The sequence below is a fragment of the Taudactylus pleione genome, unplaced genomic scaffold, assembly GCF_031769625.1.
Source record: "Taudactylus pleione unplaced genomic scaffold, aTauple2 ptg000138l, whole genome shotgun sequence".
NCBI classification, from domain to species: domain Eukaryota; kingdom Metazoa; phylum Chordata; class Amphibia; order Anura; family Myobatrachidae; genus Taudactylus; species Taudactylus pleione.
The window spans coordinates 10,082,578-10,102,321 of NW_028284540.1; the positions used below are offsets into that span (position 1 = coordinate 10,082,578).

A 19,744-nucleotide genomic window follows, 5' to 3' on the forward strand; every position below is an offset into this window, starting at 1 on the left:
GCCCTCTTGGACTGTTCAGGTCCACAGTCAAAATAAGGGGAGAATGGTCTGATATACCCCTCGTCCTATACTCAGCACCAGATATTTTGGGAATCAAACTAGGGGAGACTAGAGCTAAATCAATTCTGGAGAACGAGCAAAAAGAGGAGGAAAAACAGGAATATTGTTGTATTCCCGGATGCTTCATCCTCCAGGCATCTACCCATCCCAGACCAGCCACAAATTTTGCAAATCCACTCTCACCCCCCACTGGGATTGTTATATGGGCCTCTCGCCATTTATCCAAATGGGGATTCAAATAGTTATTAAAGTCACCCAGACAGATCACAGGGGTAGTAGGAGATAGAGCAATAAATTCTGCTGCTTTTTTTAGCACCTCATATGAGAATGGAGGGGGTATATAAACAGCAAGCAGAAATATAGGGACAGTGTGAACCCTACTATCAAGAAAGACATAGCGCCCATAAGGGTCAATCTTAACGGCGTTACATACAAACGGCACAGATTTTTTGATAAGTACAGAGACCCCCCCGTGAGGACGAAGTGTGTGAGGCATGATACGCCCATCCCACCCAGGGACGTTTAAGGGATAAAATCTTGCTTCCGACTAAATGAGTCTCAGTAAAACAGGAGATATCAGGGTCATATTGTTTAAGCATTTTTAACACTAGAGATCTTTTTATTCTGTCATTCAGCCCCCTCACATTCCACGTAAGTAGTCGTATCATAATAAAATAGAAAATATCTAAGAAACGGGAATAGAGACATAGCAAATTTCCCGAAAAACAAAAAATGTGACAAACCAGCCAGCATATACATAATAGGAAAAAAAAATTTTAAAAATAAAATTTAAACATTCTAAACAAACCCAGCCAACCCCCCTCCCTGTATACCCCTCCCAACTTAGGCATACTTGGATCCCAAAATTACAAATTACCCAACCTAGAACAACCTAAACCAAATTAAGTTCCCTACCGTTAGCAGGGGCAATAAACAAAAGTAGCCACCAATACATGGGAGCCCTCCATTAGAGACTGTGACAGTGAGAGCATTTAACATATGATATACAGGAGAATTACATAGACTACCCTCCTAACATAGAGGCCTCTAGAACATCCAAAACAATCACACAACCACAGATAAAACACAAATAGAGCAGAGCTTCTGCCTCTGGCAACAGGCAGACAGCCACAACCTGAGAAAAAAAAAAGAAGGTTACAGATAATATCACGGATTTGATATTATATCAGAGGTATATCAATCTGGAGCTAACTGCCATTGCCCGGGGCATAGCGATCCAGCCAGACAGCCGCCTCACGCGGAGAAGTAAAGAAGCGGGTCTCCCCATCAACCACCACATGCAACTTTGATGGAAATAGCATGGCATATGAGAGGTTCAAGTCCCGCAGCCTGCTTTTAATGGGGAGAAATTTAGCTCTATCTTTTTGGACCTCTACCGCAAAGTCCGGAAACACTGAAATACGCACTCCATTTCGTTCAAGCGGACCTTTAGTACGAGCTAGCCGGAGTACAGTGTCTCGATCCTTAAAATGCAGGAATTTAGCAATGAACGTGCGAGGCGGAGCACCAGGAGGCAGAGACCTAGATGGAATTCGGTGCGCCCGCTCAACTGCAAATTGAGAGGAAAAGGATTCTCTGCCATAAGTAGTTGAAAGCCATGTCTCAAGGAAGGATTCAGGCGAGGAACCCTCCTCTTTTTCAGATAGCCCAACGAATCGAATATTGTTGCGGCGAAGTCTTCCTTCCATATCAGATAGCTTGTTTTGCATAACGGACATCTGTTGACACATATTAGAGAGACGTTCATGTACAGGGCCATGCGAGTCTTCCAATGAAGATATACGAGTTTCAGCTTCCTCCATGCGCTCACGAATCCGCTGCATATCATTACGGAGCAAAGAGATGTCACATTGCACCTTTTCAATTTTATCTGATAGATTTTTTCCATTTACAGTAACGGCATCTAGAACTTGCTGCAAGGTGACTTCAGGAGGCGCTGCAGCTGTAGAACCTTGAGAGCACCCTAATGTTGCATCTTGAGATGTTTTTTGCAAACTCTCTGACTGAGAGGCAGATGGAGGTTGCGGCGTAGTGGAGCGTGCGAATCGCTCCAGTTTAGCAGCTGCCTGACCAGATTTGCCCATAGTTATGGGAACAACCGGATCCCAATGGCAGTGTTGGAGCTAGTGCTACGGAGAGGTACACAATATCAAATATGGCTGCCAATCAGTGTCAGTCACAGCAGGGTGTAGTAGAGAGCTGTACTCTCCGATATGGAGAGCGGCAGTTTTCCCCACGCAGCACCCGCAATAGGAATGGGAGAGACCAATCCCTGCCTGGTCTGATGGCACTCAGGTGCCAGCTGTTACAGGAAGAGGCCGTGCAGAATGCCCCAGCAGGAGATCCCCACTCAGGCAGACAACAGCAGCCGCAGTAGTGGTGTGAGAGAGCCTCCCCCTCCGGATCTGGAGACACGTGGGCGGCTTCCCCTGCAGATCGCGGGCTGCTCTGTGTAATATACGCGGCCGTGAGGGTGGCCACAGGCAGGAGGACCACTCCCGGGGAGAAGCCAGCAGCTGCGACAGCAAAGGGAGAGACCGTCTTCCTCCGGGTCTCAGCACACGTGACCGGCAGCCACCGCAGCACAAGATCGCGGCCGCGCCGCCTATCAGAGGCGACCACGAATAAGGCCCCAGGCAGGAAGACCGCTCCCGGGCAGATGACAGCGCCGGTGGTCTCCTCAGGTGAGTCCTTAAGGGCACGGAGGGCAGTCAAGCCGGCAGGTACCCCCCAACACCGTCACAGTGAGCAGGATAATGGTGTGCAGGATGAGTGGCAGGAGAGCTCAGAGAAGAAGCTCCTCACTCCATTGCAGCCACGGCCACGCCCCCCTGTGGTTCACAGTCTTACAGGAGCATTTCCAATTTCAGGCACTGCCTTTTGGATTATCAACGTCCCCTTCGGTGTTTACCAAGGTCATGGCAGTAATAACGGCCTGCCTCAGGCGTCAGGGAATTAGGATTCTGCCCTATCTGGACGACCTGCTGATATTGTCTCAGTCTGAGATGAAGCTGCAATTCTTGTGATGACTGACGGTAGCGTGTCTACACAGACATGGGTGGGAAAAAGTAATCGCTTCTTCCAGTACAGCAGATGGTGCATCTAGGGGCAAGGTTGGATTCTCTGGCACAAAGGATTTATCTGCCAGAGGACAAGATTGCGGCTCATCAGCTGAAGATACGCAAGCTTCTTCTCAGCCAATCTGTATCAATCCATGCAGCAATGCAAGTCATAGGTTCCATGCTGTCGACTTTTGACATGATGGAGTATGCCCAGTTCCACTCCAGACCATTGCAGAGGTTAATCCTTTCTCACTGGAGAGGGGAGTACCACCTAATAAAGGCACAGACAATCAGTCTCTCGCCAGAAGTGTGGCTGTCCCCGTCTTGGTGGTTGCAGACGGGTCGTCTCAACAAAGATCACCCGTTCTGTATTCCTGATTGGGTTCTCCTCACAACCGATGCCAGCCTCCGAGGATGGGGTGCAGTGACAGGTTGTCACACTTTTCAGGGAAAGTGGACGGCAGGAAACAGTATAAATGTCCTTGAACTAAGGGCAGTATTCAGAGTGCTGGTTCAGGCTCAGGAATTATTAAAGGGCAGGCCTTTCCAGGTACAATTGGACAACGTCACCGCAGTAGCCTACCTAAACCATCAGGGAGCCACGCGGAGCAGGGCTGCCATGTCAGAAGTGTCAAACATTCTGGTCTGGGCAGAAAGTCGCCTCCCGGCAATATAGGCAGTGTTCATACCAGGAGTCTTAAATTTGGAAGCGGACTTCCTAAGTCGGCAAGATATACATGCCGGAGAATGGGCTCTTCATCCTCAGGTATTTCAGAACCTAGTGGACAGATGGGGTCTTCCAGAGGTAGACCTCATGTCCTCAAGGCACAACCACAGGGTTCCCAGGTACGGGTCCAGGACCAGGGATCCTGCGGACGAATTTGTGGACGCTCTGGCAGTAAGGTGGAATTTCAGATTGGCGTATCTTTTTCAACCATTTTCTCGTCTTCCCAGGGTCATCAGGAAAGCAGTACAGTAATACTGGTAGCTCCGTCTTGGCCCAGACGCCATTGGTTCACCGACCTGCAGAGTTTCTCCATAGACACTCAGTGGCCTCTTCCTCCAAGAAAGGACCTGTTAATTCAGGGTCCCTGTCTGTATCTGGATCTTCCTCGGCTGTCTTTACGCCATGGCTCTTGAGGCCTCCATCTTAAAGGCAAAAGGTTTTTACGATTCTGTAATACAGACAATGTTGAGGGCACGGAATCGTTTCTCTGCCCGCATTTATTACAGAATTTGGCACTCATTTTTTCAGTGGTATGAACTGAGGAAGTATGACCCTAAGGTGTTTAGAGTCCCGCGAGTCCTTTCTTTTCTTCAGGCCTGATTGGACACAAGTCTCCGTCTGACTACTCTGAGGGTGCAGGCCTCGGCACTGTGGGTTTTGTTTCAGAGAAGGGTTGCTAACTTGTCTGATGTAAGAATATTTTTTCAGGGTGTTTAGCCTCCCTTTCTTCCCCCGGTAGCCCCGTAGGATTTGACATTTGACAGGCTCCTCCATTTGAACCCCTGAAATCAGTAGACCTGAATTGGTTGACAGCGTAGACCGTTTTTCGTCTAGCTATCGCTCCGGCCCACAGGGTCTTTGATTTAGCAGCCTTTTCTTTTCGCTCTCCTTATTTAATATTTTTAATATTTCATCAGGGTAGAGCTATTCTTCGTACCAGGGCTGGCTAACTTCCTAAGGTGGTATCTCTGTTTCATATGAATGAAGAAATTGTGGTTTCAGCTTTGCAAGCTTCTGGCCTTTCGGCTGGTGAAGCATCATTGGCTCTTGTGCGGGCTCTACATATCTATGTAGACCGCACTAACTCCATTAGAAAGACAGATTCTTTATTTGTGTTGTATGGCTGTCATAAGTGAGGCTGGCCAGCTAATAAACAGACTTTGGCCAGATGGTTGCATATGACAATTTCTCAGGCTTACACACAAGCTGATCTTGTTGTTCCAGACACGGTTACAGCACATTCTACGAGATCTGTGGGACCAGACGTAGATGCGACGGGATGCCTTTGCTGAACAGATTTACAAGACAGCCACGTGGTCTTCCGTCCACACCTTTGTCAAATTTTATGCGTTTGACACATTTGCCTCTCAGGATGCTTCCTTTGGGCATAGGATTCTCCTTTCTACTGAGACACAGGAGTGTCCCCACCCCTAGGGGGAACTGCTTTGGGACATCCCAAGGTAATTTCTGTGGACCCTATGGGACCCAAAGAAGAAAATAAGAGTTATGGTATAACATACATCTGTTAAATCTTTCTTTTAGGTCCATAGGGTCCACAGAGCACCCACCCTCATGCACCTGTTGTTGTTGGGAAATTCTTTTCCGTTGTATTTCTATGATTCCCTCTTCTTACAGAGAGTGTCTGGAATGCAAGGGTACTTCCTTCCTTTTCAATTTTTCTTTCCTACTCCTGCATGGGCTTGTTAACAAACTGAGTTCCTGTAGCCAGGGGCGGGGTATGTATGGAGGAGGACCCAGTGCATCCTGTGAGCTAAAGCTTGTTGACTGTTTGGTGCCTGGATCACTCCAGCTACATCCCAAGGTAATTTCTGTGGACCCTATGGACCTCGAAGAAAAAGAGTTAACAAAGGTATGTTATCCAACTCTGCTCCAAAAAATAAGAGTTATGGTATAACATCATTTCTACTCTGGCAGCTTCAAAGTCAGCAGGTCTGCCATCTAAGTCATAGTAGAGCTAGGCTGGATTCTTTTCAGTCCTTCCGTCCTCAGGGAAGAGGTAAAGTATAGACTTCTTCTAGGACGACTAGTTTTCGTAAATCAAAAGACAAACTAATGCCGGAACACACGCCCTCGGCCTGATGGAGCGGGCCTCCTCCTGGGGGATCCCAGGGTGGAGAGCCGGCTTCAGTTTGCAGATTATTGGCATCAAACAACTACAGATGCCTGGGTCCGAGAAGTGGTCTCTCAGGGGTATGCCCTCACTTTCAAGAGACATCCCCGCCAGAAGTTTTTTGCCACAAAGCCTCCATCAGATGTGGACAAGGCCTTGGCTTTTCAGGAAGCCATTCATTCCCTGCTACAGGTAGGGCTAATAGTCGAAGTTCCTGTGTCCCAACAAGGAAGGGGTTATTACTCAAATCTATTTCTGGTCCAGAAGCCGAATGGGGCATATCGCCCTATATTGAATCTAAAAACCCTCAACAGGTTTATCCATGTTCCCAAATTCGGCATGGAAACTCTCCAGTCAATTATTTTGACCATGGAGCCGGGAGATTACATGGTTTCCCTGGATATTCAGGATGCGTTTCTGCATATTCCAATTATCCCATCCCACCAGCAATTTGTACGATTTGCTATCCTTCAGCAACATTACCAATTTCAGGCTCTACCCTTTGGCCTTTCTACGGCTCCTTGGGTATTTACCAAAATAATGTCAGTCATGAAGGCTTAGTTCAGGCGTCAGGGACTCAGAATTCTGCCAAATCTGGACTACCTTCTGATATTGGCACGGACTCCGGTGGTTTTGCAAAACCATCTTCAACTGATCATCAATTGGAAGAAATCATCACTTTCTCCAACACGGCAGATGGTACATCTGGGAGCATTTCTAAATTCTAAGGTACAAAGTGTGTTTCTGCCAGAGGACAAGATTGGGGCCTTATCAAAGCGGATACACATGCTGCTACGCAAGTGAAGAGTATCCATTCTGTCAGCAGGTGCTGGGATCAATTGTATCGACCTTCGACATGGTGGGGTATGCTCAGTTTCTTTCCTGGCCTCTGCATTGGTTGATTCTCTCCAGGTGGAACAGACAGTATCATTTAATACGGTCCCAAATGATCTTTCTCACTCCAGAGGTTTGTCACTCCCTTCTGTGGTGGCTAAAAAAGGAGCATCTCAACAAAGGGCAACCAAATTGGGTGCTTCACACCATGGATACCAGTTTTCGTGGATGGGGGGCAGTGACAGGTCATCACACCTTTCAGGGAATATGGACAAATCAAGAAAGTCGTCTGCCAATAAACATTCTGGAACTGTGAGCAGTATACCACTTACCAGGCCACAGGACCTCCTCCAGGGCATGCCTGTCCAGATCCAGTCCAACAACGCGACTACAGTGGCCTACCTCAATCATCAGGGTGGCACAAGGAGTTATGCAGTCATGAAGGAAGTGACAAAGGTCATTCATTCCGCGAGTACTCAATTGGGAAGCAGATTTCCTAAGTCGCCAGGACATACACGCCGGAGAGTGCTCTCTCCATCCGGGAGTGTTTCAGCTCCTGGTGAACAGATGGGGTCTACTAGAGATAGATCTCATGGCGTCACACCACAACCACAAGGTCCCCAGGTACGGGGCCAGGTCCAGAGACCCATCGGCAGCCTTCGTGGACGCACTGGCAGTAAGATGGGATTTCATGTTAGTGTATTTCTTTCCTGCAATTTCCCTGCTCCCAGGAGTTCTCAGGAAATTCAAGCAGGAAGGCAGAACAGTAATACTGGTGGCTCCGGCTTGGCCCAGACGTCATTGGTTCACCGACATACAGAATCTGTCGGTAGACAGTCCGTATCCTCTTCCTCGGTGGCAGGATGCTAATGCAGGGTCCTTGCCAACATCCAGACTTGCCCCATCTGGCTTTGACGGCTTGGCTTTTGAATCTTCCATCCCAAAAGCGAAGTGATTTTCCAGTTATGATTCAAATGATGCTTAGAGCACGAAAGCCTGCTTCTGCTCCCATCTATTACAGAGTTTGGCATTCTTTTGGTGATCCTAAGGTGTTTAGGATTTACAGGGTACTGGCTTTTCTGCAGGCGGGGTTAGACAATGGTCTCCACCTGGCCACTTTGAGAGTGCAGGTTTCTGCATTGTCCGTCTGGTTCCAGAAGAAGATTGCTTCATTACCAGATGTAAAAAAAAATTTCCAAGGAGTCCTGCGAGTTCAGCCTCCTTTTGTTCCACCGGTAGCACCGTGGGATTTATCTGTGGTTCTTAAGGGGTTACAAGCTTCTCCAATTGAACCTTTTAGACTCTATAGATTTGAAGTGATTGACCGCAAAGACCCTTTTTCTTCTTGCTATTTCTTCTGCTCGCAGAGTCTCTGATTTGGCAGTGCTCCTTTGTCGCTCCCCATTTTTTATTTTTCACCAGGATAAAGCTGTTCTTCGTACAAGAGAGGGTTACCTTCCTAAGGTAGTGTCCCTGGATGTAGTTCGTACTCTCCGTATTTTAGATTCTCTTTTTGTGTTATATGGTTTTCACAAACGAGGATGGCCAGCTAATGAGCAGACTTTGGCGAGATGGTTACGCTTGACTATCTCTCAGGTGTACATACAGGCTTATCTTCCTGTCCCAAGCACGGTGACAGTACATTCTACTCTGTCTGTAGGGCCATCGTGAGCATTCAGTCGTGGTGTCTCTGCTGAACAATTGTGCAAGGCAGCCACGTGGTCTTCTGTCCACATGTTTCTTAGGTTTTATGCCTTGGATACTTTTGCCTTCCAGGATGCTTCCTTTGGGCGACAAGTTCTTTCTGCTCAGGAGCGTCCCCCACCCTAGGGGAACTGCTTTAGGACATTCCCATGGTATCCCTGTGGATCCCTATGGAACCCGAAGAAGAAATCTAGAGTTAAGGAAGACATACCTAGAAAACTCCTTTTCTTCGAGGTCCATAGGGTCCACAGGACGCCCACCTTGACGCACATGGCTTCATTGGGTGATTTTCTTTCGGCTACAGATTCCCTCATATTTTGTAAGAGTGTTTCTGGTGTACGATTGTTCTTCCTTCTCTTTGCATCTCCTACCTTTAGGCTTGTTAACTAAACTGAAGTCCTATGGCTAGGGGCGGGGGTATATATGGAGGAGGACTCGGGGCATTCTGGGAGCCAAAGCTTTAACTGTTCGGTGCCTGGTCTTCCAACCATGATATATCCATATGGTATCCCTGTGGGCCCTATGGACCTCGAAGAAAAGGAGTTATCTAGGTAAGTCTACCATAACTATATTTTTTTACTGAATTTATTTAGAAAATGTGTTTCTGGGCATAGTGATTACATAAACGGCATATATCATGTGGTTTATTTAGGAGTATAGTGCTCTTCCATCTCTGTTATCCTTTCTCCGGCAGTGCTGGGATTGGTCGGACGGGTGTGCTCATCACAATGGAGACTGCAATGTGTCTGATAGAGTGTAACCAGCCTGTGTACCCACTAGACATTGTAAGGACGATGAGAGACCAGAGGGCCATGATGATTCAGACTCCGGTAACAGTCTCCAGCTTGTAGAATCTGAATATAAAAAAGCTGCTTTATTGGTCAATATGTTTGTAGAATGCTGTTTTTTCTTTTGTTTTTTTCTTTTTACTTCTGAATGTATCTATTTTATACAAGCCACAGTTGTATTATACAAGCCTGTGAAACAGTTTATTTTTGTTCTTGTAGTGTTTTTCATGTTAATTCAACTTTAGCATGTATAATTCCTTCAATTGTCACTAAAACATATGGGCGTAAACTTATTCTGCACAACAGAAGCCTAGAGTGAAAGCTGCCAAATTTGTTCTGTGGAGATATTATCTTAAATCTTTCATATACCCTTCCATAACCTATGTAGATTTACCCCAGGTGGCCAGTTTATGAATGTGTGTCTTCCAACAGTAGTAACAAAGCAATATGTAACATGCAACAACTGTTCTAATCTAATTCTGTGATCTAAGTTGCTTACTGCGCCATACAGGGTCCAGTAAGCAACTATTCATGGAAATGTAAAGCAGTACAATTTTTTAGACTGCAGGGAAGTAAACATCTGTGTGCAGAATAACATACATCTGTACTCTCGCATGTTACTCCGTTACCATCTGCTTGTTTACAGAATGATAAACTCTGTCCTATCCCTTAATGGGAAAGCATCGTCCAGTCGATAATCCTCTGTCTTGTTGTTTGCAGAGTCAGTACAGATTTGTGTGTGAAGCAATCTTAAAGGTATATGAAGAAGGGATTGTTAAACCTTTACAAACATCTCTTCATTAACGGAGGGTACCAATGAATGAAGGAGCCCAGCGAGGATAGAACAATCCTCGCCCAAATGCCTGCTCCCCTCCTGGGTCCAGGATTTGGGGATTGAGGCTAAGGCGGTACAGAAGGACTTCGTAAAAAATTCAGCACTGTTGCACTTTATGTTTAAACAAACAAAAAGATTCTGAAACTCGACATTTCTTATCGGAACATTTTTTTTTCTCTTTTTTTTTTTTTTTCTTTTAGAAAAACAGTTTAACAACTGCTTTGCTTGAAATGGATTCATTATTTATGTAACTTTGCTTTTGGAGCCGCAATACCCCTATATGTGCACTGCCAGACAGTTATATCATATACATTTCAAAGCCAGATATCACAGGTCTCTTTGGGAATACATCACATAGATCATACAATGTATCCTATACAGTAACCCACTGCCAGCAAACCAGGCCGGACATTGCCGCTGTGCACGATCTGCCTCTGTCCCTTTCTGACACATAGTAATGCAAAATGAATGAATATAACGCAGAAACAATCACTAGATTTGCTGGGAAAGATTAATCCTATACGTATTTATCTGCTGTTTATCCTTCATCAGGTGTGAGGAACATGGGTATATTTAGTAACGTAGTGCAACCATACGCTGTAACCCATGGCAACCAATCAGAGACCAGCGCAAATTCACAAGCGACATGGATTAAAGTCAATGGACTGGCAGCATATCTGTACTTTTCTGCACCTTGTTATTAAATCAGTCTTATAGATATTTTTATTATATGTTGTCAAATTCTGGATAAATGTAGAATATAAATGAATTGTGTTCTCCAATCAATGCTTAAGGGGTGGGACAGAAGTCACCATGTTTTTCCTTGTTCACTAATGAGTTAATTGGATGTCATTATTTTCTCGAGTTCACCTATGTTTTGGTTAAGGTCTTAAAGTGCATCTGTTACCTACAGGCAGAGTGGAGGCATGTATATCATCGGAGACATGAGGTGTATTGTACTTCATACCTCTAGTGATACTGGTTCCTAGTGAATTGGCTGGATATTGGGGCTTCCACTATATGTAGGTGACAGATATGATTTGTCCACAAGGTCCTAACATAATCTGTCTTTGTAGAACCAGTTCAATACATTGTTATATACAGTATAGTTCAGACTGTGGTGTCGCAAGTGAAATAATCTTTTTGCCGTCAGCCACTTACAACATACAATGTATGCTGCCATCTAGTGTGTGGAGTTATGCTGACACCCATCCAAATAACCTGCTGATGTACCTGGCATTGCTCCTTAAGTCTGGAGTATGTTTCTAATACCTAATGAAACGCACATTGGGGACATTTTTTAAAAACTGGTGCAAGTTCTACTGTGTATTCTATAGCATCAAATCACATTTTAATGCTTATTTCTCTAGCATGCTTTGGGTTACAGTACCACTAGTTATACAGTTACCAGTAATAAATGTCCCCATTGAATTCAATATTACCAGAAAAAAAAAATAGTTTGTATTATTCTCACAACTTTAGTAATGTTAAAACGCAAACTAATGCTGAAAAGTACTCAGACTCCAGGTCATCACCATTTCTCTTAAGTGGTGTCAGGACTGTGCAAATATTTCTACAACTGTAAATTTCAAACCTTGTTTCAGATGTGTCAGGCTCGGTTGTCACTGGCTGTTAATGTTGCAGTGTTTTTACCCAATTGTTTGGCATGTCAGTGATCCGGGACCTCTAGTTTCCAGCTTGTGTTCACCCTGTGTTAGCTTTGTTTCCTTTGCAGCCTGGCAGAGTCGCCAGTTGGTGCATATCTGAGAAAACACCAGATCTATAGTTCTGCATCCATCTAAAATAACCTATGTACTTGTCATCTTAAGCAAAACCCATCACCTACACACAGCAAGGATGTCATTTTGTGGCTTGAGCCAAAATCCATAAGAATTTAGTCAATCCTTTCACTTGAAACTTGTGCCTCAGTGGTGTCGCCAGTTCCAAGTGAATTGATAGGCTGAATATTGGTTCAGCTCACAGAAGGGCCATCACCACTGTGTGCAGAAAACAAGTAAACTTTATTATGGATCACACATCAGGCAAGTGTGGTGATTTAACATGTGCCAGTTCTTTTATAACCCACTCAGTGTTATATCAGCGACCCCTTTGCCAGTCCTGGTGAGAACCATGACTCTGCCGGCATAGAGGTCGATGTTATTACCAATCTGCAACTTCCAAATCACACCACATCTTCCAAATCCACTGGCTTCGCAACTGAGGGCTCACAGACATTGAGACCCCAAATTAGTGTTTGCATTAATGTTCCTGCTGTTTGTGTATTTAGATTCTAGCGATCTGCTCCTGTCCGTGCACACTGCCTTCTATATCTATATATATATATATATATATATATATATATATACATACATATATATATATATATATATATATATATACATACACTGGTCACACATTGTCCAGGAATCCCAATCAGTCTCTGCTTGAAAAGAGAAAATGTGAATTTTTATTAAATAAAAAGGGATGTGTTTTATATGTACAGCCTTCTGATAAACCATTGACATGTGGATATACTTCTGATTAAAAAATATTAAAGTGTGCGTAGGAGAATTCTTGCTTTAAATTATTGTCTGTGTACCCACATGCCTGACATTTAATCTTTTGTTACCATTTATTCTTAAGCTGTGATTTTATTTTTATTTATTTGCAAAGAAACAATTTATTAACATGTTGTAACATCAGTAACCATTAATACGATTGGTCCATTGCCATGCTTAATAATGCAGATAACCAGTATATATTTTCTTGTAGAGAAGAGGATTAAAATTCCCTATTGCATGTGTTTGGGATCTGGTTAATATCCCTACGATCGGGGTGCCAACTGCCAAAATCCCGGCGCCGGAAACCTGACATGCCTCTGGGGATACCGACATCGAAATCCCGGCAACCGGCATTCCTTTTCGTAAGGAGACCGGGGCAAGGGAAGTATCAGCCGCGGGATGGAGTGGAGGGTTAGGTTTAGGCACCACACGTGGACTTAGAGTTAGGCATGGGGGAGGTTAGGGTTGGGCTCCCGACGGGGGTTTAGGTTCAAGCACCACCAGGGGGGTGGTTAGGTTTAGGCACTAAGGGGGAGGGTTAGGTTTAGGCACTTACCGGGAGGGTTAGAGTGCAGGGTAAGGAGGGTTAGTAGTATAAGGTTACAAAAAAGGAGGGTTAGGGGTAAATAATTAGAGTTATGGTAGACTTACCTAGATAACTCCTTTTGTTCAAGTTCCATAGGGAGTTCACAGGGATACCATGGGGATATTATGGTTGGAAGACAAGGCACCAAATAGTTAAAGCTTCTGCTCCCAGAATGCCCCTGGCCCTTCTCCATATATACCCTGCCCCTAGCCATAGGACTTCGGTTTAATTAACAAGCCTCAAGGCAGGAGAAGGAAGAGCAATCGTACACTAGAAACACTCTTACATAAGATGAGGGATTCTGTGACCGAATATAACCTAATGAAGCCAGGTGTATGAGAGTGGGTGCCCTGTGGACCCTATGGACCTCAAAGAAAAGGAGTTATCTAGGTAAGTCTACCATAACTCAAATGTTTTTCTTCGGGGTCCATAGGTATCCACAGGGATACCATGGGGATGTCCTAAAGCAGTTCCCCTAGGGTGGGAGACGCTCCCTGAGCAGAAAGGAGAACTCGTCACTCAAAAGAAGCATCTTGAGAGGCATAAAACCTAGGAAAGAGTGGACAGAAGACTACGTGGCTGCCTTACACAACTGCTCAGTGGAGGCACCACAGCTAAATGCCCACAATAGCCCTACAGACTGAGTAGAATGTGCTGTCACCGTGCTTGGGACAGAGAGATTAGCCTGTGTGTACACCTGAGATAGTCATGCGTAGCCATCTCACCAGAGTCTGCTTATTAGCTGGCCATCCACGTTTGTGAAAACCATATAATGCAAAAAGAGCATCTGATTTTCTAACAGCGTGAACTACATCCAGGGAGGCTTCATCCACAGAAAGGTCTGGAGCCTGGAAAGCTAGAACAACAATTCTTCATTCACATGAAAATGGGATACTACCTTAGGAAGGTAACCCTCCCTTGTACGAAGAACAGCTTTATCCTGGTGAAAAATCAAAAATGGGGAGCGACAAGATAGCTGCCAAATCAGAGACTCTGTAAGCAGAAGAAATAGCAAGAAGAAAGTGTCTTTGCTGTTAACCATTTCAAATCCACAGAGTCCAAAGGTTCAAATGGGGAAGTTTGTAGTCCCTTAAGAACCAAAGACAAATCCCACGGTGCTACTGGTGGAACAAAAGGAGGCTGAATTCGCAAAACTCCTTGGAAAAAAATTCTAACATCTGGTAAAGAAGCAATCTTCTGAAACCAGACTGACAGTGCAGAAACCCGCATTCTCAAAGTGGCCAGATGTAGACCTTTGTCTAATCCTGCCTGAAGAAAAGCCACTACCCTGGAAATCCTGAATATTTTAGGCAGAGGCGTCACTAGAGTTGGTGTCACCTGGTGCTGTAATGCATGTAACACCCCCCTCCATCAAAAACAAAATATAATATAAGGACCAAGGTGAACAGCTCCATGAACTCTCCCTTCTTCCCAGTCCATCATTCACACTGTGCTCCTCCCAGATTGCTGGGCACACCAAAATACTGCCACCGCCAGTCTCCCAGAATCCCCCCCTTCTACGGGGGCTTTAGCCCAATTTGCTTGGTAAGCGGATATATATTTCGGCACCCCATGGAGCACTTTTACAAGGGGGCATGGTCTCATGAGAAAAACTGTACCCACGAGCCACACCCCATTTTTGTCACGCTGGAAGCAAGCCCAGGGCCCTGGGAGAGAGAAGAAAGTCAAAGGGGGCCAAGAACAAAGGGGAGAGACCGTAGACGGGCACAAGGCGTTTAAGAAGAGAGAGAGCAAGGGAGGCAGAGAGAGAGAGAGAGGCAGAAAGATGAGAAGGAGGCAGTAGAGGGTGGAGGAAGAGAGTCACAGAGAGGACTACTAAAATACTCCTCACCCACTATGACTAGGTGACTATGTATCTCAACCACTACCATCACTCCCTGATCCTACTGTGTACCTCATTACCTCACCCACGGAAATACCACTAATGCACAAGCCCTCCTTGAACCATGCCATATCCACACAAATAACATACTCTCCACTACTCCCTGGCACCATACCTCACCCACAAAACAATACCATTTACTTACCACCACTCCCTGGCACCATACCTCATCTACTGTAATCCCCCCACTTACCATCAATTCCCGACCCAATACCTCCCCCACTGAAATATCCCTCAATCACAGAAATATCCTTTTCAAAATCTGACAAGAGAAGAAAATACCAAAAGTAAATTGTAAACTTTTTTAAATTCTTAAATAAACTTGTCCTACCTCACAATGGTTCCCAAAGCTTTTCTTTACTCCTACTACAATCAGCCGTATTTATCTGAAGCTTTTGAGCCTGTTGCTAAATTCCAACACTGGCCTGAGACAAAGTTGTAGGCAATAGACCAGAGGTTCCCAAACGCGGTCCTCGAGGCTCCCCAACAGTTCAGGTTTTAGAGATTTCCATGGTTGAACCCAGGTGACTTAATTAGTACCTTGGTCAATTTGTAACCACCTATGCTCAACCATGTATATCTCTAATACCTGAATTGCTGGGGAGCCTTGAGGACCGCATTTGGAAACCTCTGCAATAGACAATTATAGAGGAGAGTTTCCAAATGGAAATAAAAATGGTGCAAATATATATAGAGAGACAGAGTGAGAAATATAGTATATATACACACACACACACGTACAGTAAATAGGATATATAATGCTTGCAATAATGTTAGTATAAAGGCTCTCTATCCAAATATATCATCCTCAAAACAGAAAAGCTGTAAACTGAGTCTGTAGCAGGAGTGGCTCCAGCGGGGGCTACAGTGCAATTCAAATAAGGGAATCACACCATCTGCCACTCCAAATGCTACCAAACATCAGCTGGTGTGGCTCCCTAATTGAATTTTGGACTGCACTGCAGCCCCACCTCTGGAGCATCCACTGGTCTGTAGTTAGAAAATATAATTTATAGTAATAGTCAATTATCTATTTGAATTACAGACCTTATTTACCTTCTCTATAAAATATTTTGAGGTTTATATGTATTTAGCTAGCATTTATACTAATCACAATATATATTCTGCTTAGCTTATTCTTCCCATTTTATAATTTTGTTTTGTCTTTCCATGTCTATATGTGCCCCTCTATATCTGTATATATCCCTCTATGTCCCCCTCTATATCCGTATCTGCCCCCACATGTCTGTATGTGCCCCTCTATATCTGTATATATCCCTCTATGTCCTCTATATCCGTATCTGCCCCCACATGTCTGTATGCGCCCCTCTATATCCGTATCTGCCCCCACATGTCTGTATGTGCCCCTCTATATCTGTATATATCCCTCTATATCCGTATCTGCCCCCACATGTCTGTATGTGCCCCTCTATATCTGTATATATCCCTCTGTCTCTTATGTCCCCCTTTATATCCGTATCTGCCCCCACATGTCTGTTTGTGCCCCTCTATATCTGTATATATCCGTATCTGCCACCACATGTCTAAGTGCCTCTAGATGTTCATATGTGCCCCTCCATATCCGTATGTGTCCTTCTACAGTATGTCTGTGATCCCCTATGTCTCTATGTGGGCCTGTACATATCCCTCAATGACTATGTGCCCCTCCATGTCCATATCTGGCCCTATGTGCCTGTAGGTGCCCTTACAAGTCTGAATGTGCCCCCTATCCAAATGTGCCTCTCAATATCCAAATATTTCCCATACATGCCTATTTAGGTCTCCATGTTTCACATGTCATTTATTGTGCCCTTCACACAGTCTATATTAATTTTATTGTGCACCCCACCACAGATTGTTTGAATTATGCTACAAATTGTCTAAATGCTGTTCACTGTGCCCCATTTATATTTTATTGTGTTCATAATCGCTCCCCCTGTACACTGCATATCAGACTCTGCCTGCTCTGTCATGTACTCCTCCTCACAGCACCTACACTATGTGCTATTACAGTGCTCTCTAATTAAGCTCTTAGCTATGCTCAGCCTCTCCCCAGCGGTGCTACTCAGCTGAGCTCCCTGCAACATGCTTTAACTTACCAGAAGTCTGGTTATCTTCTTGTTCGAACTTTTCTCTGCAATTGGCTGACTTGTTCGGCTGTTTCTACGGGTAGAATCCTCCTTGTTATGTGCAGTGACGTCCGCCATGCGCCAACAAAAGGGGGAGTGGCTTCGGCTAAGGGGAGTGGCCTCGGGAAGGGGGCGGGTCAAAGCTCTCCAGCCCGTAGTTACTAGTTAGTAATGGAGTGGTGGGGGGTGCCTGCCGGAGGTGCGGGCAACGCCGGCTCCCTCATTGTGACAGGAGCCAATTGCTGCACTTAATGAAACAGTGCTGCACCCGGCTCCTGTCACTGAGGGGGAGCCTGCACCTTGGTGTCACCCCTCGGCAGGTGATACCCGGGTGCGGCCCGCACCCCTCTTGTGACACCACTGATCTTAGGATCACTTCCTATGGGAACACCATTGACCAAAAGAATACCAAACTCTGTAATAGATGCGGGCCCTAATCATTGTTTGATTAGAACAGAACTGGAAAAACCTTTCGCTCTTGGGATGGAAGATTTAAGAGCCACGCCGTCAAAGCCAGACGGGGTAAGTTCGGATGTCGGCAGGGACCCTCGGGATGTCTGTAAACCAATTACATCTGGGCCAAGCCGGACCCACCAGTATTACTGTTCCGCCCTCCCCCTTTAAATTTTCGGAGAGCTCTTGGGAGTAGAGAAATCGGAGGAAAAAAGATACGCCAACTTGAAATCCCATCTTACTGCCAGTGCGTCCATGAAGGCTGTTGATGGGTCTCTGGACCCGATTTTGGGTACCTTGTGGTGTGACGCCATGAGATCTATCTCTGGTAAACCTCATTTGTTTACCAGGAGCTGAAACACTCCCGGATGGAGAGAGCACTCTCCGGCGTGTATGTCCTGGCGACTTAGGAAGTCTGCTTCCCAATTGAGTACTCCCGGGAATGAATATTGCCGAGATGGCCGGAAGATGACGTTCTGCCCAAATCAGAACCTATGTCACTTCCTTCATGGCTGCATAACTTCTTGTGCCTCCCTGATGATTGAGGCAGGACACTGTAGTCAATATCTATACAGATGAATCTGATAGATATTTATTAAGCTCTATATAATAAAAGCACATGTAGATCGTATGAACAACAGTGGAATTAAATCACACAATTATTATTGGAACCGCAATATAGGGACACAATGACCTAAAATAAATAACCAGCACGGGTTATTTATTTTAGGTCATTGTGTCCCTATATTGCGGTTCCAATAATAATTGTGTGATTAAATTCCACTGTTGTTCATGCAATCTACATGTGCTTTTATTATATAGAGCTTTAATAGAAAGATATTTATCAGATTCATCTGTATAGATATTGATTTTTACATTTAACACTATACTTTCTTGTTTAGTATTTTGATATACTTTTAGGAGGATTGACAACCTCCACAGCTGCGATATATTTTTAATTCATTATTAACAGTGCCTTATTGAAGGTTCCTTTGTTCTAGGCCACAGTAGTTACATTGTCAGACTGGAGCAGGTCCTGTGCCATAACAAGAGCTCTGTAATGCTCGCAGTTCCAGAATGTTTATTGCAGAGGACTTTCTTGATTTGTCCATTTTCCCTGAAAGGTGTAATGACCTGTCACTGCCCCACATCCACGAAGCCTGGCGTCCATGGTGAAGAGCACCCAATTTGGAATCCAGAACGGACGCCCTTGGTTTAGATGATCCTTTCACAGCCACCACAGGAGGGAGCGACAAACCTCTGGAGTATGGAGTGAGAAGGATCCTCTGAGACTTTAAAAGATGATGCTGTTTGTTCCACCTGGAGAGATTCAGTCTTTGTAGAGGTGGGGAGCGTGGCCTGTCTGCTGAGCCGAGTAGATGCACTCTTAGTGAGCTCCTGACAAAACCCCAATAGAAAGACCTTTTATGGTTCTGGCTGTGACCCAAAAGGCGAGTAGCGTACAGCCCGAACATATCGGAGCCTGCTGGGGTACCTGAGACCAAGACAGATAGTTTGGATAGTGCCCGCTGGCCTCCTGCGATCTGAGGCCTGTTCGTGCCAGGAAGCCGGGAGCTCGATTAGAAACAGGACCGGCTGGACCTCTCCACTGCAAACCGCAGTTAGAGGTAGATCCCTCTCTCCCTCCTGCTGCCCCCTGGAAATCTTTAAGAAGCTGCCACTACAGAGACGTGGCCTGGCTGGCAAGCTGCACAGATGTTCCTTTAGCAGGTCTGGATTCCTGGGGTGCTATTTAGGGCCTCCTCAGGCATCCCCGCCCAGACTGCCCTCTCTGACAGAGTTCCCACGACCCCCCTCCCTTATTACCGAGCTCGGAGACGGTCTCCCGGGACTTCTAGGCCTACCTGTCTAATAGAAGCCGCGGCCTCGAGTTGATGCTCCCTTGGAGGGGCCCGTGACATCACCGCTGCAGCCGCGCCGGATTCCCTC

General features: G+C 45.4%; 1 protein-coding gene across 3 annotated transcripts in view; it reads left to right on the top strand.

Annotated features, from left to right (window-relative positions):
- Positions 1 to 12,948, top strand: part of PTPN4 (protein tyrosine phosphatase non-receptor type 4) — a 209,023-nt gene extending 196,075 nt beyond the window's left edge. For all 3 annotated transcript variants that reach the window (XM_088473641.1, XM_088473638.1, XM_088473639.1), the window contains 2 exons: positions 9,234 to 9,369; positions 10,048 to 12,948. In XM_088473641.1, the coding sequence (XP_088329767.1) occupies positions 9,234 to 9,369; positions 10,048 to 10,131 (220 nt within the window). In that variant the 3' untranslated portion in view covers positions 10,132 to 12,948. The remainder of the gene's footprint in view (positions 1 to 9,233; positions 9,370 to 10,047) is intronic.
- The last annotated feature ends 6,796 nt before the right edge of the window (positions 12,949 to 19,744 follow it).